Here is a 21,382-nt window from a genome sequence, read left to right as displayed (position 1 = left end):
GAGAGAGTTTTGTTTCATATGAGAAAAGTTTACTAATATATGTTTTTTATTTTGAAAATATTAATTTTAACTTTTTATATACGTTGGGCTCGTAAATAAGCCAAGTCTGTTGTAACTCGGCTCAGTGTGACTTTATAAGGAGCACCTCATGTTAAATAAGCCAAACTTGGGTAAAACAGCTTTTTTCAAATGAGCCAGCCTGAGCACGACTCATACTCTTGATGAATTGGCTCAAATTCAACTTGTATTCAGCAAACCAGGCCAAGCATGAAAACGGTAAGCTCGGCTCAGTCGGCTTATTTTCTAATCTTCTTTTCTTTTTTATATTTAATGAAAGAAAACCTTTGGTTTAGGTAGCAAGACTTGAGAGCTGAGTATGATCCAACCTCAAGTGATTAAAATCTCTCAGCTGCCCTTCTTGCTCATCAAGAAAGCCTGATAAGGGACACCCCACACCCAAAATATCAAACTCTACGTCTCTCAACTTGATTGCCTTAAGCTGACCCACTCAAAATGTGCTTGTTTGGTAAGAGCAGCTGGTGCAGGTCACCATGTGTTGGGAAGTTGCAAGTTCGAATCTCAATGGTATTGAATCTCAATGGTATCATTGTATATATGATAGGGGTTTGCCTAACCCTAGTTTGCCTTTAAAAAAAAAAGTTTGAGGGTAATCCGAATAGGATTCAAACTCAAGACTCCTTGGATAGTGCGACCTAACCGAGAATTTATCCCGTGATCTATCAAATCACTTTAAAAAAGTGATTTGACATCTTCACCGTCCATTGCTTCATGCCAGGACCTCAATTACGGTCAGTTTTATGTGTAGATTTATGAACACAGAGATTCAAGGTCAATACTTGATTGAGTCAATGATTGTTGGTCCAATTGGGTCATGAGACACCCTATTTAGCTGAGGTCCTAAGGATATTCTTGTAATTTGAAGCATGAGGAAAACAAAAATAAAAAAATAAAAAAAATAAAAAAAAAAACTGTGTGGGGCCAGCTAAAACTACGATACGGTAACCTTCATTTTTTTTCGTTCCCATGCATGCCTTGGTCCGTGGTGATACCGTGATACACATGGCCGCCATGTATACGGTGACCATGTACATCAATGCTGAAACCTCCCTCATAATTGTTATTTTTTATGCATTTAATATTAATTAATTAAGCTTCGAAAAAAATTCAAAGCTTAATTAATTAATATTGAATGCATAAAAAATAACAATTATGAGGGAGGTTTCATCATTATTATTCTTTACTGCGGGCGTTTGCTAGTCCAGTCCGTGGTGTATTTAGAGAGAGGGGACAGTGATGCAGGGCAGGGGTTCCATTGGAGCTCAGTAGGGATCCGCATTGCTCATTCTTCCATTTTTGTGCGTACCATCTCTCTCTCTCTTTCTCTCTTTTGTGTCGTCTCTCTCACTTTTCTCTGGTTCTACTGATATTATACCAATCTTGTGCTTAAGTGCCAAGTGGGTCTTGATTGCTGATGCAGTAATTACTTTTTCTTGTCACTTTTGGCAGTTTTAGGCTGGTAGGTGATGCTCTGTCCGCCCTCCTTTACACTATGGTAATGTAGTTAAATCAATTGTATGGATGTGGAGAGCACACACATGGTTTTGGAGTTTCACTCCCTGTTACTTATAGGGTTTGTTGAGTTGGGCATTGCAGGAAAATCTAGGATCTCCTCGCTTTCTGCTTGCCCAATGTGCCTGAGGGTGCAGTAGTGTGGAAGAGGAAAAGGAGAGGTCTGTTTGGTGGTGAATGGTGGGGTTTGTGGGTGCGAGGAGTGTGGCATCCTCGTTGTAGGGTTCTCCTTTCCTTGTCTGCAATTGTGGGTTTTGCATTGTTGGGGCTTTCTGGTTTGGTGGGTAGGAGGGAGGAGGGAGAAAGGGAATGGCCCCTAGCTTTGATTTTTCAGACTGGTGGTCTAAGGAGACGAGGAAGGGTACTCCTGTTGTGGTGACAATGGAGAATCCCAACTTCTCTGTGCTGGAACTGGATGGGCCTGAAGCCGCATTCAGGCCGGCGGAGAAGGACAGAGGCAAGAATGCGAAGCAGTTTACTTGGGTCTTGCTTCTCAAGGCTCACCGCGCTGTCGGCTGCGTCGCCTGGATGGCGACGGCCCTCTGGGCGCTGCTTGGCACAATTCAGAAGCGGTTGATTTTCCAGCAGGGTGTCGTGGTAGAGTCCGAGAAGTCGCACAAGAACAGGCTGTTTAGATTCATCAGAGTTTTCTTGGCGGTTTCCTTGGCGTTTCTGGCTTTGGAATTGGTTGCCCACTTAAATGGTTGGCACTTCCATAAGCAAAGTTTGTACATGCTGCACCCGTCTGAGATCCAAGGTTTCGTGCACGCGATTTACCTGTCGTGGTTGTCGTTCCGGGCCGATTACATTGCTCCCCTCATTCTGGCACTGTCAAATTTCTGCGTCGCTCTATTCCTTATTCAGTCGGCTGATCGGATGATTCTTTGCATTGGCTGCTTCTGGATCAAATATAAGAAGATTAAACCTCGGATAGAAGGTGATCCTTTCAAATCTGAAGATGCAGAGCAGCCTGGTTATGAGTACCCCATGGTTCTTGTTCAGATTCCTATGTGCAATGAGAGGGAGGTAAGAAGTGGTCACCATTTTGAATTGTTCACACACTGCTGTTTTGTTTATTCTACTTGGCGTTTATTCTGAGCATTACACTAAGTTTGTATGATTTATTAAGAGAAATTTAGTGTCAATATGTGATAGATCTGATACTTGCATGTCCTCATTTTGTGTGGTTATATTTTATAAGGTAAAATTTTCAGTTTTTTATTTTTATACAAATGTCTTAGAGATAAACTTGGATCTTGTTTTACTAACTGCTGCACTGTTCTTATTTGTTCTGATTGTGAAGCTGTTATTGGTCATAGGTCTACGAGCAATCAATCTCTGCTGTCTGCCAGATCCATTGGCCTAAGGACCGGTTGTTGATTCAAGTTCTTGATGACTCGGATGAGGAGAGTATCCAGTGTTTGATCAAAGCCGAGGTTTCCAAATGGAGCCAGCGGGGTGTGAACATTGTGTACCGGCATCGATTAGTAAGAACTGGCTATAAAGCTGGTAACCTCAAGTCTGCTATGAATTGTGACTATGTCAAGGCCTATGAATTTGTCGCCATCTTTGACGCTGATTTCCAGCCGAACCCTGATTTTCTTAAACAGACTATACCTCATTTTAAGGTTAGCTGTTGTCTGATTCTGATGAATTCCTTATTTGTAAAACCATCAACTCGTTCTAATGGTGGCTATCCTGCACTTGCAGAACCACCCTGAACTTGGATTGGTTCAAGCTCGATGGGCATACGTAAACAAGGATGAGAACTTGCTAACACGCCTCCAAAACATAAATCTTTGCTTTCACTTTGAGGTGGAGCAGCAGGTCAATGGTGTTTTTCTTAACTTCTTTGGATTTAATGGGACCGCTGGTGTATGGAGGATTAAAGCCCTTGAAGAATCTGGTGGTTGGCTTGAAAGAACTACCGTGGAGGATATGGACATTGCCGTCCGTGCCCATCTAAATGGATGGAAATTTATCTTCCTCAATGATGTTAAAGTATACTCTACTCTACTCTACTCTGTTCTACTGTATCCTAGACATTAAAATCAGTTGATTCATATGTTGGATTGCACTTCTTGTCAGGTCCTTTGTGAAGTTCCAGAATCTTATGAAGCTTACCGCAAACAGCAGCATAGATGGCACTCGGGTCCAATGCAGCTCTTCCGGTTATGCTTTCCAGCCATCATAACTGCCAAGGTTTCATCTCTCTGCTGCTTGTTACATTTGTTTTGATTGGTTACTCCAATAGGTTTCCTCAGACGTATTTTTTTTTTCCAATTTTGATGCAGATATCAATCTGGAAGAAGTTCAATTTGATTTTCCTCTTCTTCCTTTTAAGGAAATTGATTCTTCCTTTTTATTCTTTCACATTGTTTTGCATTATTCTTCCTCTAACAATGTTCATTCCAGAAGCTGAATTACCCCTCTGGGTGATCTGTTACGTTCCTGTTTTCATGTCATTCCTCAACATTCTTCCTGCTCCTCGGTCCTTCCCTTTCATTGTTCCCTACCTTCTCTTTGAGAATACCATGTCTGTTACCAAGTTCAACGCAATGGTGTCTGGGTTATTCCAGTTGGGGAGTTCTTATGAATGGGTAGTTACCAAAAAAGCTGGTAGATCATCTGAACCCGACTTACTGGCAGCAGCTGAGAGGGAGTCAAAGAGCTTGAACCAGCAACTTACTCGGGGGGCTTCTGAGAGTGAACTTTTGGAGCTGAACAAGCTGAAGGAACGGAAAGCTGCTCCCCCTAAAAGGAAGATCAATAAAATATACAGAAAAGAGCTAACTCTAGCATTTCTCCTCCTTACTGCATCAGCCCGCAGTCTGCTGTCAGCTCAGGGCATCCATTTCTATTTTCTGCTCTTCCAAGGGGTATCCTTTCTCCTTGTGGGCCTTGACCTGATTGGTGAGCAGATGAGCTGATGCAAGAAACTCCCTTTCAACTGGATTCATGTGTGGAAATAGCATTTCATCCCGCAGAAGCTCCATGATGCATACAATTGCTCGAGGATGGTGAACATGTCCGTCTGGGGGTTTGATTCTTCGCATTTACTGAAGATGGGTGGGAAATTTTCGGTGGGAAAAAAAAAATCTTGGTGTAGCAAAATGAGGTAGTATTTCAAGTGCCCATGTAAGAATTTTATCAGTCTCTTTTCCTGTTTTAGTTCCCTGGACTGCCCAAGCCTTTTTTGCACTCTTTACCAGTTATATATAGGCATTCATCTCATATTAAGTAGGGTTGGTCTTCATTGTTGTTTGTGTGGTTTGTGTTCAGATTCATCCCCAATATGTATCTAAAGAGTTCAGGCAAAACCAAGAACAGAGAAAAAATAAAGAAAAAGTTAATGTGGAAGAAATTATAAAATTGTGGGGGTTGGCCTGGTTCTCCAGTCCAGAAATACTGGGATGTAAACAGTTTTATCTGTAAATTTCAATTAACTGGGTTCATTTAAAGTAATTTATCTGCTTTATCTCTTGTGGTTATTCTTTATTCTTATCCTCTTTTCTTTTAATCTGAGGTGTTGAATTATCTGTGGTTTCTTTTCCCTTTCTTTGTCTGTATTGGTTTATGATAATGTAATAACAGATTCGTCGTCAGGCTGACAGGGATTAGGAAGTGCAGATATCGAGGTCTCTGGTGTACCCATCACCCATTACATTATGGTTAAATGATGGACTCTAGTGGCGATTGGCTTTGGACCATGTGGGTCCCTCTGTCCCTTGAGAGAAATTTTTTATTTTCATTACTTCAAGCTGACTAGAATATTTATAATCAAAACAAGCTGGCTAGAATATTTAACATCAGGCATCCTATGTTTATGCGACTGTTAAAACTTTTACAGTCTTCCTGAATTTAATGTCAATGGTTTGTCCTGCTGCACATTTGAACATTTCATACGCACTCCAATAGTCTTCATAGACAATGCAGTCCAACTATTTGTACTACTTGGGCTGACTTGCCAGGAATCTGAACCATGGGTGATGACCTTGACTATGGGGCAAGTCATATGGATCCATGTCTGAATTGGGTGGTTTGAGCTGACTTACCAAGCCCAGTCCAGGGCTAGAAAACCTAGAATTGCTCATGTCTTCAAATCTTGGTTGGTTCTCTAGGCAAGTTTGCTGGTTTTGTTGCGTGGTCTTCAATTGGGCGAGTCAACTCTATAGGCAATTTAACTGATTCCAACCTCACATTTATTTATCCTAGAAATTATCTGGTCTGGGCACTGTGCTGGATTTCATTGTACAAACTAAATATATGAATATTATGGTTTCACGCATGGTGACAAAAGTTTAATACGGCAAAATAGCGGCAGCCAAATTCTTGCGAGAAATTGAAAATTTTCACTTTTGCCAATTTTCTATCAGTATATCACAATAAATAAATGAAAATAGAAAATACATTGATAAGAACAAATATGAATAAAATATATAGAAAAAGGCAGTCAAATTATCACATGGAATTGAAATTCATTGTTATTGCATTTTATCAGCAGAAATCAGCAATAAATAAATGAACAAATAAAAATACATTTTATAAGAAGAAATAAAATAAAATTATATAAAAATAAAAATGTCATTTTTTTCCTGTTAAATAGATGATATGATGGTAAACATCGCAATAAAATCACAACATTTCAGCATAAAAGACAGTATTGTTATATTTCTAAAATTTGCAATATTTTGCTTGTTTAAAATGGCAACAAAAATATGGCATTCTTAAAATCCCCATATTTGTCACTGGTTGCACGCATGTGTGCTTGCGCACATGCACACAAGCACCCAAAACACCAACAGAAAAACAGAAGCATATAGACACAAATTCATGCGTGCACATGTACCTGCTCTAACCCTAAGTGTTACTTGGGTAAATTTGTAATAGAACCTAAATATAATTATCAATCTAATGGAATTTTGTTTTTTCTATGGAAAGAGACTTGGAATCTTCCTTGTGGGCTTTTTCCAATAGCGTGAACAAGTTGCTGAAAAGGGTGAGGCGGCACCAATTGTTTCAACATTTCACATGCTTATGTCTAATGGGGGGCTCTCTCTCTCCCTCTCTAGCATACATTTCTAGCTTTTTATTAGGCCTCACAAAATCATCTCTGTCTCTCTCTCTGCTTTTTATATTTTATTGAATTTAAAATTTGTTTATGTAGGCAAAAGGCCAGGGCAATTTCTGGTTTTCTTTTTTCTTTTTGTTACTATGCTTTTTTTATTATATTAATTATAGATAAGCCAACGACAAGTTCATGTTACAAAACCAAATGGGAGACTGTGATGTGACAACAACACTACTCTGTCACCATAACAATAATTTTAGGATTTCTTCTAGAGGCAATCTTTGCTTCAATATTTAACAAGATCTGCAGAGCTGGGCCAAGCAAGATTCGTTGCTTGGACTGCAATATGAACTACCACGGGAAGCTAACATGAAAATGTCATAGGTAAGCTTTTTGACGAAGTTTAAACAGCACCTAAAGCTAGTGTTAGAAAATGGAATCTGTGCAAAGATTGTTTTGCATTTTGTGACAAAGATGCTCTTCAAAAGAAGAGCAAAAGGGTTAAGGAATGCCTTGTTCAGTTGAAGCAAGCTATTTGTGTTGTGAATCACAAGGGAGGTCATGAGGCAAAATTCACACTGCTTTCCTGATGCCCTTTCAGGCTTTAGACACTAGAAATAGTCGAAATTATTTATTTATTGTGATATACTCATAGAAAATAAAACTAAAATCTGAGTGGTTTTGCTTTTGGTGACCTAGTAAAATTTGTAAAATCTTTTGTGGTAGTTTTGATTTGCGTAACAGCTTTAGATATCCTTATACTAACGTCTGCTTGGCTAAAGTTTGATTAGGAGATAAAGGTAGACCAAAGACGAAAAAAAAGTTTATTTGCATACTCTCTCTCAAAATAGATGGTGCCGGTGAAGCCTTTCTTTAATAACTAACCAATTTAAAACTAAGATATAAGATAAATAAAAACTGAATCCACAAGATTAGAAAATAATAATCTGTTTGGGAACTAGTCTTGGAGAGAAGCTGAGAGGGGTGATGAGAGTGGAGAAGAAAATGGTTGATGAGGATGGAGTTGTCAACTACATCATATTGAGGATGTAGTAAAAAATGACCCATCCCCACTCTCTTCTTCACTCTCAACACCATCCTCTTCTCCTAAATTGGGGTTCCCACATACCTGTTAGGGTTGGTAATATTAAATAAACCCTAACTAAATTCCATCTCTCCTCTAATGGCTCAGTCCCAAACAAAGCCAAAGAAGTTAAGGACTGGTTTGTCATTTTTTAGTTTAGTCTCCAAGACTCTTCTTAGGCGATGAGACCAAGTAATTGGACTGAGTAATTTGTGAGACACTGAACCACCCAAAAATCAACATGTTCCCCTTGTTCGCCCACTCCCCCACTCCCCGTGCTTTTATTAAAAGTGTTGAACAGTTAAGCGAATTTTGTTAGTTAAATCAGCAAATTTTTGTAAAAATCACTGGATTAATCAAAAACTTTTATAAGAAAATCACTATTATGTTCAACACTATAATAAACTCTCTTCCGCTTAACGAATTTTATTAAAACGAAATACTCTCCCGATTAGTATCTGCCCACAAAAATCATTAAATGGTTCAGTGATTTATAGACAATGTCGTTAAGGGGGCGTTTGTTACAATCCCATCTAAAAGAAATCACTTTCCTTTGAAGGCCACATGAAAGAGAGAAGGTGCTTTCTGAGGTGTAAACACATTTTGATAGGAAAGTTGCTTTCTTGCATTTAGTGTGTGGGGGCTCCATCACATGTTTCTCATGAAAAGACTTGTTTCACTCCCTTAAGACTTTTTATAAAACAATGGGAAATTGAAGGAGTGGGGACGCGTGTAACATGGATGCAAGGTGATTGGTCAGATTACTGGATCTCACCTCCCTACCTGGTTTCCATGAAAAGTCTTGCATCAGCCGTGCAGTTGATACCAGCCTAGTATTTTCTGCTTCTTGTTTTTCCTTCATGCAATGGGAACACCCAACGGGCTTCACTAGTAGACCTACTATCTTGGACCTGGTTGGTTTGATCTAGTTGACCCATGGCAAGTTCCATGGAGTTTTACTTCTTGGTTTGTTGGTCTTAATCAAGTTTTCATCTATACGGTCAAACCACACAGCAAAAGAGTATTTCTTTGTTTTTTGGAAAGGCAGGCTGGGGTTAAGCAGTCCTACCAGTAATACAACGATACCAGGGGATTTGAACTTGCAACGTCCCAACACAAGGAGACGTGCACTAGCTGCTCCTACCAAACAAGTGGAGCCCCGCGTTTGATACGAAAGAGTATTTCTTACCGAAGAAACAAGTATGATCAAGAAAGACTTGTTATTTCTATATGAACCATGTAATGTCTGAACTAGATAAATTTCCTTGAATAATGAGAATCTAATCAGAATTTCCATGTAACACATACAACAAACCAATCTCAATTATAATTTAGATGGGACCCTTCTGCCATTTCAGTAGGGGATAATGTGTGTCTAAGTTTCACTTGCCACTGAATCCTTTTAACAGCAGCTGTGAAAAATAAAAACCAAATTTGTCCTCTTCCACCAAACTCGTCTTTCTGTCTGCAAAACCATTCTGCCACAGTACAAGTTCAATACATGGATGTTGCTCTAACAATTTTCAGCATAATGGTTGTAGGAATTGTGTAGTGAGGCATGACTTTCTCTTTCACACAGCATAATGGTATGCATTTCCAAACATTGAACACAAATGCCTCTGATGCAGCATATTGCCTTTCAGACAGGAATAGAAACAGCTTCTATGGTTCATCACAACCTTCCCCAAAATTTGGTTACTTTTCTGCAATACGTGTAAACTCCACACCCCTTTGCGAATGGTCCAGAGAGTTTTGATGGCACCTAAATGCCATGATAAACCAAAAACAAAACCATTATTGCTAGCATTTCTCTATCAGCAAAGATTCAAGTGGGACCGATGCCAGCCACATTGTCTATTACAGTTCCAGGCTGCCATGACAGCCTGATTGTGCTGTTTAATGCCAGACCATGATTAATGGATCATTATGGATTTCACCAGTTTACCATGTACCAAAAATCATCATTCATTCCCCTAAAAGATCATTCTCATGGATACACTGCCAGACTGTGAAACAAGAAGACCAGCATAGATTTCTGCAGTCTGCCTACATGCATTTTGCTATCTCATATAAGATCATCCGCCCATAATTTGCTGGCCGTCACAATTCTTGACATCGAGGTTTAATGTGGACAATTGTAGAATAGTGCATGCTCGTATGCCTGTCCTGCATGGTGTATATCACCAGCTTTGCACTTTTCCATGTTTCAGTGAATTAAGGAGATAACAAAGTTGCTTGCTTTCATGTGGAGAGGGATCATACCATGAGCCAGTAAAATCAACTGCATCAGTGAGCATGGCATTAGGAACCAAAACCCTAAAAACAGCATAATGATGATTCAGACTCTTCTCTCCATGCAACCTGTGAACACTCCCCAGTGCACCAGCTCCTAAATTTGGGAATGCAAAGAATATGCGTTTGACCCTCTGATGGAGAAGTGCCATGGCACACCTTCAAGATGAAACAAAGTGATAATATGTTAGAAGGTCAACAATCAGGGGAACAACAATACACCCATCTCGCCTAAGGTGCATAACATACAAGCAACAAGGTTCCCAAACAAGGTAGGCATCAAAACCAGTACAGAGATAGGGTCGCGATATGCCAATTGTTTCTGATGGTGCAGAACCATTAGCCAGAGATGAAGAAACTCCAGCTTTTAAAGTCATGTTGCTATCATCCTGAAATAGGCAATAAAAGCATGTACCAAGCCTTTCATCATATTACATGATTAAGAAACATAATATGGGATTTGATAGAAGATATTAATTAGACAGGAGATTCCGAGGTGCCATTTGGATGACAGGCAAGATGAAGTTACGGGAATTACTTTTTTCCAGAACTTCATTATCACAGCATTTGGCTGAAAATATTCTGAAAAAAGCATTATCAAAATACACTTTTGGGACGTCAATAAAGTTCTAAGAAAATAGCAATATGGCAAATACCTGTTCTTTTGAAACTTCATTTTGACAAGATTACTTAGGTATCAGGGGTGTACCTCCAACCCTCGACATCTACAACGTCTCTCTCCATCAAATCCCACCCATCTACTCATTATTCAGCAGCAAGGAGGGAAGGAGAGGGAAACAATAGACTAGAGGGATGAGGGTGGCAATGGTGCAAAAGGGAAGGAAGTGCATGGAAGGAGATCAATGGAGATAGTGGCATGAAAGAGAGGGAGGTAGTGGACTGGCGGAAAGGAGAGAAAGGCGATGATGTAAAAGGAAGGGGAGGGAAGAGATAGGCAGCAATGTGAAAGGGAGGGAAGTGGTGCATCGGAGGGAAAAGGAGCGACACAGTGGCAGAGGGTAAGTGGTGGCATGTAAAGAAAGGGAGGGACGGATGCAGGTCACAGAGAATCAGGTAGTACCGAGGAAAGGGAGTGATGCAGTGGTGCAAAGTGAAGGGAAGGGATGCGACCTATGTCACATGGGTGCGGGTGCGGGTGCGGGTGCGACACGGGTGCGGCGCAATTTCAAAAAATTTGGACACGGGGACTCGGCTATATATATATTAAAAAAAAAAAAAATATATATATATATATATATATATATATATATATATATATATATATAAGACTCGGTCAAAGTTGTGCCCATTAGGGGACAAGTGATGAGTTGTGAAGGCATTCTGTACACTTTCTTCATACAGGAATAATTCACTTTTGGGCACTTTCTTCATACACTTGTAATAATTCACTTTCTTCATACAGGAAAAAACCACAAAAACTTGAGTTGTGCCCATTCTGTACTTAAAACTTGAAAGTGTACAGGTTTTTTAGTTGTGATGGGTTTTTTTCCGTACAGCTGTAGCCCAGAAAATTTTAAAAAAAAAAATTTAAAAAAAAAAAATTCCAAAAAATGGACCAAAATGACCCTGGGTGCGTTGACCACACCCAGGGTCGGGTTGACCGAGTCCGAGCCGCACCCGTGTCCGCACCCGTGTCGGTGCGTGTCGACGCGGGTGCGGCGACCTTGGAGCCGAGTCCGTGTGACATAGGATGCGACTTTGTGGAGGGTGACGTGGAGGGAAGGGCAGGGCATCAACATGATAAGTGTAATTATCTAATTAGAAGTTACAAAAATCAATTTTGTCACCAAAAAACCATTTATATTGTCAAATAAAAGTTTTAGTTTCAAAAAAACAATTTGCAATAAATTTATTTTGAAAAACTGAATTTGCTAAAATTGTTTTCCCAAAAATGTCACCCAAATGGGGCCTAAGAGTTTATCTGGTAACCGGTTTCTTTCACGTTCAGTTTATTGCATTGTAATCTGCATAACAGGAACATATCAAACTCACATTTGAAGGATCCCACTTTTGTCTTTTGGTGGTAAAATCAGCAGGAATCTGGAGATCATCCTTGTCAATCTTTCCACCAGGGAAAAGATCCCTGTCTCTTGTGGCAGCCAGTTCAATTGCAGCTAAAGCTGCATGACGTAAAGGGTGCCATGAACGGAAGCCTAGCTTTTCAGAAGAATTTGGACTGCAGGGCTGCTGATTAACCCATCCCCATGGATCTAGACAAGAGACGGAAGCACATAATAGGGCTTTGGACAGCTTCCTCTTACTACTATCTATTACATTGGATTCAGCGTGTTGAGCATCCCTTGATGTTTGGGATTGACTGGTGTGCTCCAAAGTGCACTTGGTTGAGCTAATGGGCCATGAATATGTCTGATCAGTCACTGGCAATCACCTGTCTTACCAAAGGATCCACAATAACTGCAGCATTGACAATCTGTAGAATCAAAAAGTTATCAGAAATGTATGACCATCAACAAGAGAACATAATGCTCATGTCACCATATGATTTCATAATGTGCAGTCTTTTAAAGCGCTCATATGCTCATGGATAAACACAAATACAAATAGTGCAAAAGGTCTGCCTGGGAACCTACACTACAATGGTTATTGCATATTTTGTATGTAATAGAGGGAAGGGCTTCAGAGAAACCTCAAAAATGAACTACCTATGGCCTATTTCAAGTCAAAATCAAGCTGAGAGCAGTTGCTTAGACTGTGATCAATATATGTTGATGTTTTATGATTTCATTATATATATATATATATATATATATATATATATATATATATATATAATGGGAAGTCTAATTTGATGGCACCATTTGGACAGGCATGGTTTCAGGTATACAGCCAAATGATGCTATTACCCTGATTGAACTGAAGGCGCAGACTTTTCTCAAAAGGCGATCTGCAGAACAGGATGAGACCCAATGGCTGTCACGGGCCTGTAACAATGGCATTGGTTTTTAATATCCCTGAACTGTATTCCCACTCCAAAGAACCTGATGCTCGGGTGAATCAACCAACTGAGCTTGTTGAACCCAATGATATGGGGCAATGGAAACCTCTGTGCACCTGTCCTGAGAATGCCCTTTCTTTACAGCACTCAGAAATTCGGCCTGGACTTTTCTGGTGTCTGTTTTGAATTCAAAGAAACGTTTATTGGAAAAAAGATGAATAATATCCAGTACCTTATTGCCATGAGAACCAGTTTTTGCTAGCTTTATGGCAAATTGCATGAAACTAATGACCATTTTCGTCTCTTCTTCACCGAGTCCATTTGTTCCATCTCTACCTCTGTAAGCATAAACACAAGATGGTCGTGAAAAGAGCAAACGTAAACATGAAAAGAAATTATCATTTTTACAGTGTTGTAAAGACTGTATCAGGTTTCATCTGATTTAACCAACATACCAAAAAAGTAAGAAACAGATCCGATTAGGGCATTCAGTGAGCTTTTTTTTCAAGAAATTGGCAAAAAAACAGTCAATTATTGCCATTTTTGGTGAAAGTGAATTGGATGGCTAGGAGATAACCAGGTTTTTAATATATTAAATAAAATTGGTAAAAAAATGTTGATAGACAGCATTGTCCTTTGGTTTTTATGTTTAATAAAACATGATTAAAAAGGCAGCTCCTCTTAATAAAAAAAACAGAATGGTGGAGAATCTCCTCGGACTCCAAGAAAAAATGTGTTAAACATAAATATAATCTTTATTGCATATTAGTATTTAAAAATAAAAATACTGCTTTTGCCAATTAAATATGTAGAATAAGGAGATTACTTATTTTAGTCTTCATATGGAGGGTACAAATTCCTACACTATTTTAGGCTTCTTATTATTAAGAAGAAAATTCAAATTATGCCTCCCTTATTCAAACCAATCTTTTCTAATCTCACCAGAAAGTGCTTTCCTGATTCACAGTCCAATCTGCGCTTTACAATACTTATTTTTGCACAATGTTCAGTACTCAAATCCAAATTCCAGTTTTTTGGAACAATGTAGATGAAAGAGATAACAAGCACCGGAAGATAAATTGTGGAATTGAAGGTTGGGTATGGATTTGATAAGCTAAAAAAGTCACCAGTCTAGCACCATATTTTAGTGTATTAAGTTTACCAAATATGGGGCCCGTTCATAAATACAATAGTAGGGCAACTTTTCAGGTTGCAATACAGTTAGGACGTGAAAACATTTATGTACCCCATACATATATAATCACACTCAAAACTATGAGATGGATTGTCTAAAGAGATATTGGCTTCAATAAATTGAAAAATGGAATTGATTTAATAAATTTTACCAGAATAAGTGGTTAAAGTGATGCAATAACCAGGGTTGGAAATATTCCTAAATAGTCCAACAATTAATCATTGATAGCTTTGCCTTTAAGAAAATGGTATTGGAAATATTCCAAGTTTAATGTATTTTGTTGCAATCATAATAAAAATGGAAACCACTGCACAATCATATTAAGTTGACACAAGCAGCTACAAAATTGATTCACCATTCTATGGTTCAATATACGCTATGTCCAAGCTGTGAACAATCAAATGTGCAAACCAAATATATACACAAAGATGTGAGTGACCTTACAAGCACAGGAGCACAAAAAGAATTAAATAACTGAAGAGGTTTCATGTTGAAAAGAATTTCCTTTCTCCTGGATTAAGAAGATTGGAAAGTTGGATAAAGAAATGGACTTTTCAGATTTCAAGACATACTCAATGGATGGATGATATGATGTTGGCCAGAACTTGCATTGTTCCTCCCATTCTTCTTTTGTCGAAGCAGCATATTTTGCAACCTGCAACAGCATAAGATTCATTCTCATAAAGCAACCATTTTAACTCATTGTACAATAAACTATAATTTATAGGCAGCATATAAAACAGCTGTATACAGATACAATGAAGAAGAGAGTCAATAGATCCAAATCTTGCTTTGTTTGTAGGACATACAAAAAGTTAAAGGAAAGAACTACTATGAAACTTAAGTTTGATGCACGAGATATATGAAAAATCTGCAAAGAAGCTTTGATCACATAGGCCAAGCAATTAGCATTAGCATAACCTAAGAGCTGCAGTACTGACGAAATTGAACTGTTTCTGACAAAAAAAGTTCAGTTTCTGTATACCAAGTATTGAGATATGTTTTTTAGTTGCATTTTATTGACTCGTTAAACCAAATCATCAAACTGAAAAGTACACATAAAGAATAAAGCAAAAGAATCACCCACTCTCACAACAAAAGGATGCAATTTATGTGTGGTTATCAGCTCAACAACATCACTTGGCATTTCCTGTAACTGATTATCTTGTTCATGAGGCTGACATAAAATCACCGTTAACTGAATTTTGCCTGCCAGACCAGAAGAGTCACATCTAAATAAACAAATGATTAACATAAATCTATTAAGGATTACTGAATACTTTGAGATATGTTCCTCTAATCAGAAATTGATCTAGCCCCTAAAAGTTGCTGGTAGAAACTAGAAAGTATAAACAAGCACCCAATATGCTTATTCTGTTTCAGCAGTGGAGAACCAAATAGATTATATGACATGATCAGAACATAAGCAGCAGTTCTAATAACAGCAGATGCATTGGCACTCAGGAATTTACAAATACCAGACAGTACAAATTAATGTTATTAACACCTCATTGATGCTTTTTCTGAGACATCATTGACACGACACTGATCACATTTAGATCATTTAGAATAGTTCCAGAGGTTGAAACACAGAACAATGCCAACCACCCTTATTTGTGTGTGAGAAATTCCAAATTTTGAGAAAAAAAAACCCAAAATCACCAATCAAAAGGATGACAAAAGATTTAAGGAACTTTTCCATCACAAGAAGTTTGACAACGTTTTGCTGACAAAGTGTAGCACTAGTAAGCCTGAGGCAAAATCCTGTAAAATTTTAACTTGAAACAAGTTGGCTGCTAAAATATCCAAGATATCACCGGTTGTTACTAAAATGTAAATCATGATGCTGAGCTAAATTGGCAACAGATCTCCACTTCTCTGTGCCACAAGCCTAGGCATAATCTTGCCGGCTAGAGTTTCCTCATGTCCTAAAGTGTGAGAGTTACTGGGCCATCTTTTCACATGAATAACAGAATAATTTAACCTTAAATTTTCAGGTTCAGCTTGTGAGATATAGCACATCATATGCAAAGATGTCATTAAGATAACAATATTCAGACTGGAGTTAATGACAGCAAATTGTTCACATAATATGCCTCATTAGACACTTCTAGTTAGAATATCACACAACCTTAACTAGCCATCCTTGTTCTTGAAGGACCACGTGGATTATTAACCAAAAGCTTGCAAGATATTTGTTGATAAGAAGACTGAACCCACTCCTGAAACCAAATGCATGATTCATCAATGACCAATGATATGCTTAAAAACCAACTTTCTAAGAAAAGAAAAAAACTGGGTACTGGGTGATGAAGGCTTAGAAGATCATTTCAGTAAAAGAAAAGGAGAAAGAAGAAAAACAGGTAGTTCTTATGGGTGAATGACTTATCCGGTAAACATGATAAGCTGAGGCATTGCATCATGCTCCGTAATAGAATATCCTCTATTTATCTGGATAAATAGGCATACTTAAACACACCTTAGAGAGTGTGTTTTTATGTACACCCATGTCCTGCAAAGGGTGGTAAGCTGGAAAACTGGGCTATGGATCACAAATCCTTTTACCTACTGATCTCACTTTTTTGGATAAGTTAATGCATCCAAAATCCCTTAAATTACAAAACAGAATAAACTAAACTAAATTCCATGGCTTTGGGCTAAACCAGTGTGAAGTTGCAAACAAATGTTAACAACACTAACAGTTTCAAATGGGTGTAGAACATATATACCATCAACCATGCTTTTCCGAATCCGCTTCACATGGCGAAGATTCTCAAGTGGCACTATCAGACTCAGCCGCCTACAAATCCAGGAAGAATAAAAAACGCACACAAAGCTTTAAGAAAATTGCATTGAATCTTTTCCAACAATAGAATGACAACCATATTCATTAGGCTCACACACACACACACACACACCTTACAAGTGTGTTGGCTAATCTTGGCTCAACAGTAGCAGCAAACACATTCACTGCACCAAAAGAAGAAGAAAACTGAACACATTAATCAATGAAATAGAGAAACAGGAGCTCTTTCAAATGAAGAACAAAAATAAGAAAACCACCAAAACAATCACATAAAAGAGAATGATGGGAAAGACAGTTATGCAAATGTACAAGAGAGGAGGTTACCAGTTGATCGTCTGTAAGAGGTGGGCCGCCCAGGGACACAAACCACCTCCCACTTCATTCCTCTCTTTTCCCTCCTCTCGATATGACAGCAATCAAGTAAACCTCCAGCAAAGGAAACTGTGCACTCAAGCTGTAGAAAAGAACATGAATGGAAACGACTTGCAGAAGATCGGCTTTTCATAAAGGAAGAGGCTCCTTTGGTCGTGGTCTGTTTACCTCATGGAGAAGTCGTTCTCCCCTCATAATATAACATCTACCTCTCAAGATTTCCTCTTCCTCTGAACTCCTTTTCCTCCTCGATGGTGACAATGCTAGTACCCTGTTTGTGGAGAGAGAGAGAGAGAGAGAGAGAGAAGAAGGTTGGGGAAGCACGGTTTAGGGTTAAGGAAAGAGGTCCAGGGAATGAAAACTGAGAAAAGTCCTACCAAACCAGGCTCTGGTTACCCTTAGGGAGCATTTGGATGACACAATGAAAAACCTGGTTTTTCAAAAACCTGGTTTGTTTGAAACCCAGAAAACCAGGTTTTGGTGTTTGAGTGACAGCTTATTAACTTGGTTTTGCAATCTGATGAATGAATTTGTGTTTGGATGACAAGAAACCTTGCAGTAGAAGAGAAACTTCAGTTCCACTGGTTAAGTGAACCTTGAGTTCTATGGTGCTCAAGTTTGATTTGATGTCTAATACATGTGCAGCCCTAATAGATCTCATGTTCCTTGACTTTTCGAAACAAATGCATATATGCAAACAACAAAAGCTATTGATGGCATTGGGAAATTTTATCTAATGTCCCAACTAACTAGGAAAAATAATTTGAAGAAAGATGTAATAATAGTAACTTGTACATTGCCATTCACGTTATGAAAGCAATCAACTGTGTGCATACACACACCACCTCAAGTGTTTTAACTAATTACGATGGCTTCAGCCTTTTGGAAAACACTACATGAAATGATGACTTTGCAGACATTCATATGCATAAAAGAGCACAACTATGGCATGTGCGCACACCATCTTGAATGCTTCTGGCTATGATGGCTGCCAATTTCAGTAGGATTCAAACAACACATGTAGCAAGCTTAAACATTTGGCATGGGAAAAGGAATCTATTACAAACAAGAAGATATATAGCAACTTATTATATTAAAGTAATACGAAACTTAACCACATCTACAAAATGTGCAAAATAAACAAAACCTATGTTAACAAGCCAAAAACCAACACCACACACAAAATGACATAGGTGTGAATCAGCTGATCTTAAAAGCAACAATATACATATAAGCACTAAACAACAGTAGAATCTGCAGATCACCTTCTTAATTATGCTCCCACATTAAAAAAAATCTCTACAACCAACCAATCCGCAACATACCCAAGAATAAACACAACAATGATCTCAACAGAAAATACACAGCTCAAGCATAATGACTTCATATCTTGTATAAACCGTCCAAACAAGCTCATAGTGAATTCATCCTTTTTCCTTGTTGAAGATTACGAATTTTTAGTTGGTGTTTACTATTTAGCACTAAATCATGATGTTTGTCAAAGCTTTCTTGAAAAGAAACACTTCAAAGAGAGACTCTTTAATAAAAAAATAAAAGAGAAAAGGCTTCACTAACAGCATGCGCGATCTGGTTTTGATAGGAAGCTATGTTTTATTTGTGTGATTGATGTTAGATTTGAAAATAATGCCTTGAAAATTAGCCACTATGGTGTTTTTCTTCAATCAATTACTTATTAGCAAGATGTACAGTTGGGACAGAAACTTGTACCACAAATTTGCTTTGTCCTTAGATGCTTGTTTTCAAAATTTCAAAAACAGAAAAAAAGAAAGAATCCTTCGACAGTTAGTGTGCATGTTCTAACTAAAATTTCTAGGCCAAGAAACACTTAAAATACACACAATTGAAGATTTGTCATTACATCAAACAGTTGGTATGCAAATCGAACATTATCTTATCTTCAATGCTTAAAGATAGCAAGTGCCTCAATCTGATTACTTCACTGAAGTCGATCCAGAGGCACAGAGATATGGAGAAATTGCAAGCCGGAAAAGGGCCTAGAGGCATAGATAGAGCTACACAGAGAGGAAGGGAGACACTCGAACGGAAAACGGCTAGCCTTTTTCCCGCCAGAGGCACAGAGAGATATGGGGAGACACCCTGCCGGAAAATGGCCTCATGCTGGCCCTCTTCCGGCCTGAGGCTCTGTTCCAGCCAGAGAGAGAGACCTGCGTGGTTGCCGGAAAAGGTCATCAAGGCTCTGAAGACGCCGGAGGAGGCCACCGGTGGCCGGAAGAAGATGGAGATGGAAGGAGGAGGGTGGCTATGGCCGTGCGAGAGGGAGGCTTTGGGAGAGAGGGCTCCGTGTGAGAGGTTTGAGACGGGGGTGTAGGGAGGAAAAAAAACTACCCTAACCCGATCGTTAAAACCTGGGTGAAAACTAGAGGTGTCAACGGGTCGGGTTTGGTTCGGATCAGGTAGAACCAGACATGAACCAGATTTTCGGGTATGGTAGCGGGTCCGGACCTGGGTCTAATAGGGTCCACTATAACAAAAACCATACCTGGACCCGATAATAGCTACATGAACCAAACCCGGACCATACCCGATAAAACCATATTTTTTTTTATCATTTTTACATTGAAAATTTGTGGGTCTTAATCAGAACTCGGGTCTGGTATAAAATTTCACAAACTATACCTGGGTCCATGTATTAATCGGACCTTTGGGTCCGAACCTAGGTCTTAATCAAGTCTTCTTATTTTTCACCATACCCAGACCCTATAGGGTTTGGTTCGGGTCAGGTCCCGGGTAAACCAGGCTCGTTGACACCCCTAGTGAAAACCCAGTTTCACCAAAAGTTGGAGTGCCACCCAAACATGACCTAAAGCCCGATTTTAAGTGGGAAACCTGGCTTTGAGTAATGAGGTTGTCAAAGAGGAAAACGGGAAACAAAGTTTTTCAGGTGCATATAAAACAGAAAACAAAAAACGAATTGGAAAATTAACTGAAAAACGGATTGGAAAATGTTTAACAAGAAGAAAAAACATGAGAAACATGTATACCACAAAAGAGAAACACTTTAAAATGCATGGGAAACACATGAGAAATAATTTTCTCAAATATGAAAAATGTGTTTTTTGCAGTATTGGTGTTTCCCACATGTTTCAGAGGTGTATGTTTCTCATTTCGAAAATGGTTTATTGGGAATCTGGGTTTGGCATCCCTGATTTTGGCACCCAAATTGGGCTTTTAATCTAGTTTCAGTGTCACCCAAATGTGTTCCTAATATCATTTTGGCACCGAAACTAGGTTTTTAACCTGTTTTCAATGTCACACGCCCTTAACATTGACCAAACATGCCTTTTTGTTAGGGTTTTGTCTCAAAACTATTAACTTCTAACCTAACCTAGGTTTGCCTACCCAATACCCTACATTTACCTAACTTAGTGAGTTTTATTTATTCCTATATAGTTTAGTCCTACAATATCTCCACTTGTGTTTATATAGTGAAAAGTTGCATGTATCACTAAAGGAAATCTCTAGATTAGTGACGACCTCAATCCATCGCCAATCCATTGTTGTAGAGTTTAGCGACAGATTAACGACAGATTAGCGACGACTAACTTTCATCACAAAATTCTAGTCACTATTTAGCGATGAAAACTATCTCTAGTTAGTTTCGTCGCTAATTTGTGATGAATTAGTCAATGACATGATTCATCACAAGGTTGTCATTAATCTGCGAAGATTTGGTTTGGCGACGGATTAAAATATGTCACTACAATAGCGACGGAATTAGCGACAGATTAAAATTCATCGCAAATCATTGGCCGATTGACTTTTGCGTTAGATAAATATTCATCCCTAATTCGTCACGAAATTAAACGCTGATACTAAATAGCGACGGATAATATCCGTCACAAAGAATAAAAAAAATTTGTTTAAAATATAAATATCGAGAAAAAATTCTCGTAATACAATTTATATTTCTTGTATAATTTATATTTCCTGTGTATAAAAAACAAAGTACACAT

The 21,382-nt window shown here is 38.6% G+C and overlaps 1 protein-coding gene and 1 pseudogene across 2 annotated transcripts; one reads left to right on the top strand and one right to left on the bottom strand.

Annotated features, from left to right (window-relative positions):
• Window positions 1-1,592: 1,592 nt before the first annotated feature.
• On the top strand, window positions 1,593-5,068 carry LOC149841777 (putative xyloglucan glycosyltransferase 5). Its single transcript, XM_089998688.1, has 5 exons — window positions 1,593-2,616; window positions 2,910-3,218; window positions 3,301-3,591; window positions 3,679-3,792; window positions 3,885-5,068. Exons 1-5 carry the CDS (start codon window positions 1,900-1,902, stop codon window positions 4,518-4,520), a joined length of 2,067 nt encoding a protein of 688 aa, XP_089854814.1. The 5' UTR covers window positions 1,593-1,899; the 3' UTR covers window positions 4,521-5,068.
• Window positions 5,069-8,935: 3,867 nt separating this feature from the next.
• On the bottom strand, window positions 8,936-19,758 carry LOC149841776 (tRNA-specific adenosine deaminase TAD3-like; annotated as a pseudogene). Its single transcript, XR_016430716.1, has 10 exons — window positions 17,556-19,758; window positions 17,340-17,469; window positions 17,128-17,179; window positions 16,939-17,009; window positions 15,297-15,418; window positions 14,782-14,864; window positions 13,025-13,352; window positions 12,051-12,489; window positions 10,287-10,426; window positions 8,936-10,196 (listed from the first exon to the last, which is right to left on the bottom strand). The product of XR_016430716.1 is annotated as a tRNA-specific adenosine deaminase TAD3-like (transcript).
• Between the last annotated feature and the right edge of the window lie 1,624 nt (window positions 19,759-21,382).

This window comes from Nuphar pumila, chromosome 3 (assembly GCF_984573655.1).
Source record: "Nuphar pumila chromosome 3, dmNupPumi1.hap1.1, whole genome shotgun sequence".
Taxonomy (NCBI): Eukaryota; Viridiplantae; Streptophyta; class Magnoliopsida; order Nymphaeales; family Nymphaeaceae; genus Nuphar; species Nuphar pumila.
Note: the sequence above shows the minus strand (reverse complement) of the source record. Positions and strands in the feature narration are given on the sequence as shown.